Source organism: Pleurodeles waltl, chromosome 2_1, assembly GCF_031143425.1.
Source record: "Pleurodeles waltl isolate 20211129_DDA chromosome 2_1, aPleWal1.hap1.20221129, whole genome shotgun sequence".
Taxonomy (NCBI): domain Eukaryota; kingdom Metazoa; phylum Chordata; class Amphibia; order Caudata; family Salamandridae; genus Pleurodeles; species Pleurodeles waltl.
Genome location: NC_090438.1, coordinates 275,824,427 through 275,835,547, shown reverse-complemented (window position 1 = coordinate 275,835,547; position 11,121 = coordinate 275,824,427). Strand labels below are relative to the sequence as shown.

Below are 11,121 nucleotides of genomic sequence, written 5' to 3'. Positions count from 1 at the left end.
TGCTTCATTTGACTTTAAAGGTTGATCCTTGAAAAGGTGAAAGACTGAAGAGTTGCAAAAAGATTTAAAACAGTAACACAATTTGGCAGTTTTGGCGAGTGTGATGGTCAGATTGTATTACCTCTGAATTGGAGAGGGGCAGATTTCCATTTGGTATTTAAATCAAATGTAGACATTTGCTCTCCAGGGAGAATTGGAGTTTGACTATGAAGTGGTCCAAGGTGCTCAAGCTGGTTTGTCAATACAATCACTAATGCAGAGAACTTTCAGTTTAGAGCTTCATACGGAAATTTACAGTCCACCTAAAATGTATGTTCCAATAAACGTGGTGTTTTCCATTAAGATTCTGCATGTTGATGCTTTAATGTTTCCCTAGTGTTGTAATGCATGTGGCTGATCCTTGAGTTATGACTGCTGAGTTGCAAAGATTAAAAAAAGGTAACATTTGGCAGTTTTGGCAAATGTATGTCACTTAAATTAATGAGGAGGGCGAATTAAGATGCTTTATCGAGTTGATATTTAAAATCAATCGTAGCCATTTGATCTCGGGGACAGACTTGGAGTTTGGCTATTGAGTGGTCAACTGAGCTCTCGGGCTGGTTTATCAATGCAATTACTAATGCAGAGTTTTCCGTTTAGAGCTTCATGTGGCAATGTGCAGGTCACCCACTACATTTTCCAATAAACGTTGCATTTTCCATTAGGGTTTTGGATGTATTGATGTTTACAGAGCTCCCTAGTGTTGTAATGAATGTGGTAATGCTGAATATCCACTTACAGGCATTAGCGTGGCAAGTAATGAGGTAAAATATTTGGTTTCAGAGAAACTTTACTTCAAAAAATTACAACACTAGTACAATCAGACTTACACATTTCACATCTGGTTTGAAAGAAGTTAACAGGTTTGAAATGAAAATATGCATGTTAACCTTTCCTCACAAAAAGCATAAAATGGAGGTGGAACTGACAGGTAATAAAAAAGTTAAATAAAAACAACAACTTCCTTTCAGTAGTCCTCTGGTAGTAAAGACAGAACAAGCTCCATTTATTTGTTCAAAGAGAAAAGTATCCAAGAGTTAATTTAGTATCTGCTCCTGCCAGCGCCTCTTTCAGAGCGACTTCCTCCACGTCCACCTCTTGGTGCTCCACGGCTTGAACTGCTGTATGAATCACTTGGTGGAGGATAGCCTCGATCCATAGGAGGAGGAATACCACGTTCCTGTCTGCCAACACGTTCACGGCCACTTGAGTAGATGTCATTCATGCTTGAGTAACTGTCACGACGACCAACATAGCCATCCCGAGAGCTGCTGTAATCATCATATCTGCTGCTTCCATCATATGATGGTGGTGGCCCTCTTGCAGGCGGAGCACTACGCGAGTTACCTGCAGGGTCAATGGCAGATTTTGGATTAATACTTTGAATCCAGTGAGATTACTAAAGGTTGCCAGAGGGGCACTTTCATCTTCCTTCATGTTTGCAAGTGAGTTTAGGTTCATTTAATTGACTGTTGTGGATTGCCACAATGGGGCAGGCTCAGGAACAAGTAAATGTATGAAAAAAATATTGTAAACTGAAATTAGATGTGGGTATGTTGAAAGGTTTGTACTCAAAAGAACCAGAATACAAGTTTTGCAGCACTGGAGGACTCTAGAAAGGGCTGCATCTGTGAACTGCAGGATTATTAGTGGCACTGCATATTTAACTGCCAGATTTGAGGGTTTTGGGGCTTGTATAAAATAAACACATTTTGAAATGTAAGTTTAAATCTAAAAGTCAGAATAGAGTGTGGATAAATTGGGCTGAAAACTTATAATACTGGCGTACGGAAGAGTAAGGTCTGACAGTTTGGAACTCCATTTGTTCAGAAGAACAAAGTTTACTTTGAAACTGCTTCAGAGGCACTTGTGTACAAAGTATCCATAATAGCTTTTTTCTATTGGCTAGCGAGCCACGATCCATTTGCCATCGACTCATTTGATTACCATTGGCGTGTTCTTGTTGGATGTTACTTTTGTAGCAAGATAATAACCCTTATTGATAATCATTTATACCCAACCTAAATGAAGCAAAACAGCAAAAAGCCTGTGTATAGACTATACATTTCAGCGTAGATACTTACCATAGCCATCATACGAATCTCTGTACGAGCTGCTAGGATGGTGGTATTTCCTGTCTCGTGCACCATAACCGGCCCGGTCACTGAAACATTTACATAGTTTTACTATGACACTTCCATAAAGTTAGTCCCATTTTAAACCTTAGATTATACGTATAAGACAGAACCACAGAATTTTGCTTCAGTGAACTGTTCTATTCGCTGTGTATTATTCTGTAACCGCCGTTAATTTATCCAAAAATCAAGAGGCACATTTATCTTCCAATAGCAACTGAAAGTCACCTCCCCTTACCAGTTACTGCATTCACTGCAAAAGGCCAGGTTTAGACAAAACTAAACCAAGCATTACATCAACTCTTAAACAGCATTGTCCAATTACCTGTATCCCCTTGATCCATATTCATCACGACTGGAATGGCCATATTCACGGTATGCATAATCTCTAGGAGGTGGTGCATAATCTCTTGAATCCCGTGAACTAGGGTAATCTTTGCTTGAATAGCTAAACATGAGTAGAAAGGTAAAAACAGTTAAGTATCTAAGACAATGGAGTATGCATTTACACTCAAACCTTAAAATAAGCTATTTACGTACCCATCTTTACCGCCGTAACCATAATCTCTGGGTGGCATATAAACATCTCGCCGAGATGGCATTGGTTCTCTTCGTGGTGGCCCGCCATAACTGTCACGTTCACGTGACAAGTGAGCTGTAAAATATATAACAATCCATTCATTACCGGCAAAGCATTTGACTCTCATGTTCTATAGCGTGCTTTTATTCTGACAGTTCAACAGCAGTTACAAGAACAAGTCTGAATTGTGTAACCATGAAGAAATTTCAAGCAAACTTATCAAAACTGATAAATTCATACGTCATGATAGCGCTAGTTCACGTCTTTTCAGCATATCTCCAGAAACTGACAAATATCGTATACTTTAGGTTAGTACTATATTGGCTGTATATTCTAAGCAAAAGCTTGCAGGTCAATTTGCCTTACACCAAAAACTCAAGTGTTTATTTTGGGAAAAGACATGTGCTTTTAGACCAACACGAACGTAACACCCTCCGCCGGCAAGGAGTGTTCTCGCTCTTTAGGCAGATCCAGGTGTTGATCTGGTTTAAGACTCCAGTTAGGATTCTTACAGCCAACCACAGGGATGTGGAATTCCTTTTAGGCAGGTCCAGGTGTTGATCTGGTTAAGACACCAGTTAGGATTCTTACAGCCAACCAGCGTGGATGTGAAATTCCCATCGGCCCACGCCCGGACATATTGTTTGGGGTCATGGGCAACAAGTTTTCATGTTAATTTTGTCCTTGAGACAAGTAGGCCCAATCCCCTGCGGCACAAACCCTTTGGCTGCCAGTTTACACCGGAGGGAACTGTCTGCAGTTGAGGTAATTGTATGCCCATATGTTAATGCTTCATGGTTCATTAATGAAAATCCTTCATTATTAGGGTAAGCACTATAAATAAACGTCTTAAGGTCACAGCGCACAACTGACAGTGGTTCCAGTAAAAAAAAAAGTGTACACGTTTGAAAAGTTTAACAATATGAAGTATAATACTCCCAGAATGCTCTGATTAGATGCAAATATTTGCAGAAGCTTGTAAGCAAGACTCATGATTCTTTATATTCAAAATAAAATGTTCAGAAAAAATGCAAGTAGGAAAAAACATGTTTCACTACTATGAAATTTTAGGTGCTATTTCTCTAAAGTGTAATTTAGTAAAGTGTTGATGCATGCTAGTATTTACCAAAAATAGTCCTAATGGAAAATGAGTGTAACCATTTGTCAATGCATGTCTTCTTTTGACATTGCTTTTGTAACACTTTATTGTTGTGGGAGCTGTCAGCCCTCACCATTGCAACAAACACTGGCAGAACTAAAACACTTTTGTTCTCAAAGAGCACACATTGCCACCAGTGGCATAACAAAGGCCCTGCAGCCTTTCTACAGCACCCCCACCCCTCTGCAAAGAACCTACCCTGAGGGAGTCTGGAAGGGGGCCTCCTCCATATTCTTGGCAGGGGGGCCCTCCATTTTCTTTGCAGGGGGTCCCTTCATTTTCATTATGCCACTGATTGCCACAGTAGTTCCTGGCACTGAACAAAACTACTTTGTGTGCCAATATGCTCCTTGTGGAAGAGCAGAATGCAATCATTCACAATAAAGCCAGCAGATAGATAGAGAGTGTCTTTGTTAACGCCAGACCTAATTAGGGACCCAATCCTTTAAACAAAGTCACAAAAGACCACTCATGGTATAGGTCTTTGAATTAGTGGCGTTCATGAATGCACAAGAACTTACAGAAACAGACCAGGAAATCATACTCCTAGAAAATATTTGCTAACTGTATTTTAGCATGAGCAAATATGCATGTGTAGAACCTTTACCATTGTCAGAAGTAAACTTCCAACCTTTCTCATTATGAGAAGATATTAAAGAGCTGGTGAAAATCCTTAAAACATGCAAGTTAGTAGGTTTGCAGATTCAAAGGCATTCCAGCCCTGGAACTACTGCTGCTTCCTCCAGCCCCAATATGAAGTTCTGCAGAAAGGTGGCAAAATAAGGTAATTGCTATAGTATGGATTGAAACTGCAAGTATTCAAGCCCTACTATAGTAGTTGCCCAGGCATAATCAGAGAGGCTGTTATCAGAGTGCTTACATAATGGATTGCTGCCATAATGTGTTGCTGCACTACATAGCACCAAAGGGACAAGTAGATTTGTTTACAGGACAAGTAGATTTACGAAGCAACCTGTCCCATTGACAAGTAGATATTTTATTAAATTCCACACCCCTGCAACCATTAATTTCAGCTCAGCATTATGTATGTGAAGGACGTAAAAGCGTAACAGTAATTAAAGGGGTGCAAATATTACTGCCCTGTCAAAGCATTTGATTTTAACTTGTCACTTTTATTACGTTCTCAGCCAATGTTTATATACACACCTTTTATAGCCCTGCTCATTGAGGCTGCTTCTCCCCGTTTAGGGGTCTGTAATCATTTTAAATAACCGTGCAATGAAGTTAAAGCTACCTCTAGAGAGACCTGGCTTCCTAGACACTGTCAGCATTCACTAATAGGGGTTGCCTGGAACTGGTATAAGGTGCCAGCACCATAGATGTCCACCACACACCAGGCCAGCTTCCTATAGTGGGCACAAAGTAGTCAGCCCCCGATCTGAAGCCTTGAATGTTTTTGGTCAAACCGAAGTAATACAGGTTGAATGAGAAGACCCAGCCCCAGTCTTTCTGGATTTCGGAGCCGAGCCCAAGGGAAGGGCAGCCAAATCAAGTTTCAGTGACTGACCATGGCCCAATGACAGTGGTGGTCCGGGGGCCTCTTTTGTGACCTTCTTTATGGTCTTAATGGAAGGAGGAAGGGCAGTTTTTTCACTCAGGACTTGTGCAGAAGTGATGTTCTGGCTTTCGATGTCAGATTGTAGGTCTTAGTCTTCATCTGAGAATGCCTCTTCTTACTCTAGCTCATCCTGTGCATGTTCGTCCCCGAAAATATCTGGGGTGTTGTCTTGCGCAGTGTGTGCCATTTCCATCCTGCGAGCTCTTCAGTCCCAAAGTGTTTTCTTTGACCGAAACGACCAACGTGCATCGCAGGTGGCCTTGTTGTTGGGTGTTGTGGTCTGGGGAAAGGCAGAGGTTACACACTTGATGGTGACCCGTGTGTGGAAATTTGTCATGGCACCAAGGACAGAATCCAAACGGCATCCGTTCCATAAGGGTCTCATATCTTTCCAGCCACGTGGAGCTAGGCACGCGGCTGACATTTGACACAACTCGATCAAGATTATGATAAAGAAAACACGATTGACTTACAATACCGTAGATGGAAAGTAAAGACTGTAAGAAAGTGTCAAACCGGGTGAATACGGAGCAAGCAGAATGAAGTCCGAACCCGACGATGGAGAAAAAACAAAGAACTCGATGTCCATGCGCATTATCACCTAGAAGGAGGAGCCACTCGATCCCATGACTCGAAAAACACTTCTCGAAGAAAACAAGTTGCAACACTCGGAGCCAAACACTAGATGGCATGATAATGCACAGCATGTGTATCTAACAATTCAACATTCCCAGACACATTTCTAGACACGGTTTCAAACCTTATAACTCAAACCTCTGTTTCTTGGGAACCTAAACATTTGGGGGCATATTTATACTCCGTTTGCGCCGAATTTGCGTCGTTTTTTTCGACGCAAATTCGACGCAAAACTAACTCCATATTTATACTTTGGCGTTAGACGCGTCTAGCGCCAAAGTTCATGGAGTTAGCGTCATTTTTTTGCGTGAACACCTTCCTTGCGTTAATGATATGCAAGGTAGGCGTTCCCGTCTTAAAAAATGACTGCGATGCATATGCGTCGTATTTATACTCCCGGACAAAAATGACGCCCGGGAGTGGGCGGGTCTAAAAAACCTGCATTTGTGCCGGATTTTAGCGCCTGGGTCAGGGCAGGCGTTAAGGGACCTGTGGGCTCAGAATGAGCCCAGAGGTGCCCTCCCCTGCCCCCAGGGACACCCCCTGCCACCCTTGCCCACCCCAGGAGGACACCCAAGGATGGAGGGACCCACCCCAGGGACATTAAGGTAAGTCCAGGTAAGTATTTTTTTATATTTTTTTTTGTGGCATAGGGGGGCCTGATTTGTGCCTCCCTACATGCCACTATGCCCAATGACCAAGCCCAGGGGACAGAAGTCCCCTGGGCATGGCCATTGGGCAAGGGGGCATGACTCCTGTTTTTGCTAAGACAGGAGTCATTTCAATGGGGGATGGGCGTCGTAAAAAAATGGCGCAAATCGGGTTGTGGCGATTTTTTTGCCTCAGCCTGACTTGCACCATTTGTGGACGCCCATACGCCATTTTCCCCCTACGCCGGCGCTGCCTGGTGTACGTCGTTTTTTTTAACGCACACCAGACAGCGCCGGCGGCTAACGCCATTGAATAAATACGGCGCCCGCATGGTGCTTCAGAATGGCGTTAGCCGGCGCAAAATTTTTTGACGCAAAACTGCGTTGGCGCAGTTTTGCGTCAAAAAGTATAAATATGGGCCTTGGTTTGACAATCCCAATATACCACATCTAAAAACTATCACCACTGGTCTATTCACATTGAACTTACATCAGACTGTTTACAATCCCACACACATCTCTGGACACATCCTAGATGTCATTTTTGCAAACCCAGAACTAGTTACCATTCAAAGCATCACGCCAGTCACATGGTCAGACCACCATTTGGTAACATTCCAACATAAAACACCAAAAACCAACACACTCAAGATCACCTTACATACGTACATCAATCAACCATAGAACAAACTCAATTTTGACGACTCAGAAACACAACTAACGCAGATCTAGACACAATAAATTCTGTTCTAAAACTTTATGAGTGGCTAAGGAAGCTATCCTAATACCACTCCAAAAACTAAACAGGACAAAAGAACACCACCTTGGAGAAATACAGAACTAAAAAACAAACACAATCAGAAGGTTGCAACGAACCTAGCTCAAAACAAACTTCACCTACAAACTTAACGGAATATACAAATCATCAATCAAAAAAGCTAAAAATAAAAAAGTATTATCAGACAGAATTCAAAATGTTAAATCTGGTAATAAAGAATTTTATAAAATTCTCAATGAATTTCAAAAACCTAAATGCATGGACGGAACTAATCCAATTACTCAGGAATTCACAGACAACCTCGCAAATCATTTTACAACTAAGGCAGACACATTGAACTCCTATTTAAAACAAAGGAAAACCACCAGCACCAACCCATTTCCTAAAATCCCCACCAAGAGTAAGCCAACCCAGCATCTGCGCTCCTCAAACCCATATAACAAAGTGAATTTATGGATGTGGTCAAAGCAAGCAGGCCTTCTGACAGCCCTTCCAACCTTTGTCCGGCACACATCTTCAAGAACATTCTTTTATCTACTTCTGCTGCCACACCTGTACAATAATCATCAAAGGCATACATACCCCTTTTAAAGAAAACAAACTGGGACCCACAGGACCCGAACAACTACAGACAGATTACAAATGGACCTTTCCTGGGCAAACTGATAGAAAGAGCTACATTCACCCAGATGTCACAATTCATTGAAAATGTCTCCATACTTTCAGACTACCAAACTGGATTCCACCCAGGAAGAAGTACTGAATCTGCACTCATCGCAACATGGGTGATCTTATAAACACAGCCAACCACAATGGACACCACTACTTTGTTTGGACCTCTCAGCTGCCTTTCACACTGTTGACCATGACACCTTAATTCAAACACTCCACAAAGCATGCATAGAAGGAACTGCTCTCGACTGGATCACATCCTACTTTCAAAACATAACAAATGTCATCTATTCTCCCCATTTCTCATCAAACCCCTACTTCGCAAAAGCAGGGGCCCCTCAAGGCTCAATCATCCCACCTATGCTTTTCAACTTCTACAAGATGTCATTACCAGAACTGATCAATGGATTTCAACTCACATGCTACAACTATGCAGATGACACATAAATACTCCTTAAATTGGAATGCTCTGAAGACATTGGAAACTCACAAATCTTCAGTTGCCTCAGAGTCGTTGATCAGTGGTTGACTTGGAGCCATCTCAAACAGAATGCTTCCAAAACGAAAATACTCACATGTGGTGACTGAAAGAATTATGACCCACTCTGCCTGACGATCTGGGACCACCTCCTCAAGTATCTAAGGAAGTTAAAAACCCTGGAATTACAATGGATTCCAAATTAAAAATGAGTGCCAAAGTAGACAAATTAGCACGATAAAGCTTCATCACCGTGAAAACTATGACGCATCTTCCTCCATCTTGGATTTCCACACAAGGTCCAGGCTATTATCTCTCTTGTACTATCTAAACTAGATTACGCCAATGATCTCTACCATGGATCATCTCTATCAACTCTGAAAAAACTACAACACATTCAGAACTCTGCTACCAGACTACTACATGTAAAGCCACAAGCCCACATCTCCCCTTCCTTGAAGGCACTGCACTACACTGGTTACCGGTTGCCAGAAGATCCACCTTAAAGCTGCTTTGTATCACCCACAAAGCAATAGATGGAAAAGAACCGCTTTTCATCAGGAATAAAATCACAAATACATTCAACAAATAAAAATTCCTCTGAAGACTGGCATCACACCTTAAAACACTACCATATAAGAAAGACTATAGGTGGTACTTCCTTTTCTGTTCAAGCAGCTAAACTATTGAATTAATTACCCCCAAATATAAGATCCACGGATAGCTATCTTGTCTTCAAAAGACTACTCAAGAGTTGGCTTGTTCCTTCATAGCCACCCTATCCAAACAGCAATGGACTGCTGTGTTGGTAAACATTTATATTCTGATTATGTGTATATGTCGAGATATGTGTATTTCTTTAGGAAATATGTATAATTACTATATCATAATAAAATATGTACATACTCTTTAAGCCTGTTTAACAAATGTATATTTACTCACGGTTAAATGTATGTACTTATGTGTGTGTATAAGCAAGGAATTGTATAATGTATGTGTACATGTGTGTATATATACATTTGGAAAATGTCACTTACCCACTGTACATCTGTTCGTGGCATGAGACGCTGCAGATTCACATGCTGTGCATTAACCTGCCATCTAGTGTTGGGCTCGGAGTATTACAAGTTGTTTTTCTTCGAAGAAGTCTTTTCAAGTCACGAGACCGAGGGACTCCTCCCTTTCGCCTCCATTGCGCATGGGCGTCGACTCCATCTTAGATTGTTTTCCCCGCAGAGGGTGAGGTAGGAGTTGTGAGTATACTAGATGTGCCCATGCAATGGAGTAGGTATGTATGTACATAATGTGTATTAAAATAATATTTATTTACAAATGTACAATTTTCATTCAACTAATAACGGCTACAGGCTCCCGGGGAGGTGGAAGGGCGCATGTGAATCTGCAGCATCTCATGCCACGAACAGATGTAAACTGGGTAAGTGACATTTTCCGTTCAGTGGCATGTGTAGCTGCAGATACACATGCTGTGCATAGACTAATAAGCAGTAATCTCCCCTAAATGCGGTGGCTTAGCCTGTAGGAGTTGAAGTTGTCTGAAATAATGTTCTTAATACAGCCTGTCCTACTGTGGCTTGTTGCGTTGCTAACACATCTACACAGTAATGCTTAGCGAATGTATGAGGCGTAGACCAGGTGGCTGCCTTACAAATTTCCGTCATAGGTATATTCCCAAGAAAAGCCATTGTGGCGCCTTTTTTCCTAGTGGAATGTGCTCTTGGTGTAATAGGTAGATCTCTTTTTGCTTTAATATAGCAAGTTTGAATACATTTAACTATCCAACTGGCGATGCCTTGTTTGGATATAGGATTACCTGCGTGAGGTTTTTGGAAGGCTACAAACAATTGTTTTGTTTTACGAAATTGTTTTGTTCTATCAATGTAATACATTAGTGCTCTCTTTATGTCTAACGTATGTAAGGCTCTTTCGGCTACTGTGTCTGGTTGTGGAAAGAAGACTGGGAGTTCCACTGTTTGGTTTAGGTGGAATGTTGATATGACCTTTGGTAGGAATTTGGGATTTGTACGGAGAACCACTTTATGTTTATGTATTTGTATAAAGGGTTCTTGAACAGTAAATGCTTGTATCTAACTTACTCTTCTAAGTGATGTGATAGCTATTAGGAAGGCTACTTTCCAAGTTAAGTATTGCATCTCACAAGAGTGCATGGGTTTGAATGGTGGTCCCATGAGTCGTGTTAATACAATATTAAGGTTCCACGAAGGTACTGGTGGTGTCCTTGAGGGTATGATTACTTTTAGTTCCTCCATAAATGCTTTGATGACTGGGATTCTAAAAAGCGATGTTGTATGTGTAAACTGCAGATAGGCAGATATTGCAGTGAGATGTATTTTAATGGAAGAGAATGCTAGATTAGACTTTTGTAAATGTAATAAG

The 11,121-nt window shown here is 41.4% G+C and overlaps 1 protein-coding gene across 1 annotated transcript; it reads right to left on the bottom strand.

Moving 5' to 3' along the window:
* Positions 1-939: 939 nt before the first annotated feature.
* On the bottom strand, positions 940-2,896 carry LOC138263298 (RNA-binding motif protein, X chromosome-like). The gene is made up of 4 exons (XM_069212446.1): positions 2,715-2,896; positions 2,500-2,622; positions 2,124-2,203; positions 940-1,386 (listed from the first exon to the last, which is right to left on the bottom strand). The coding sequence occupies exons 1-4, from the start codon at positions 2,879-2,881 to the stop codon at positions 1,082-1,084; spliced, it is 675 nt and encodes a 224-aa protein (XP_069068547.1). The 5' UTR covers positions 2,882-2,896; the 3' UTR covers positions 940-1,081.
* Positions 2,897-11,121: the final 8,225 nt, after the last annotated feature.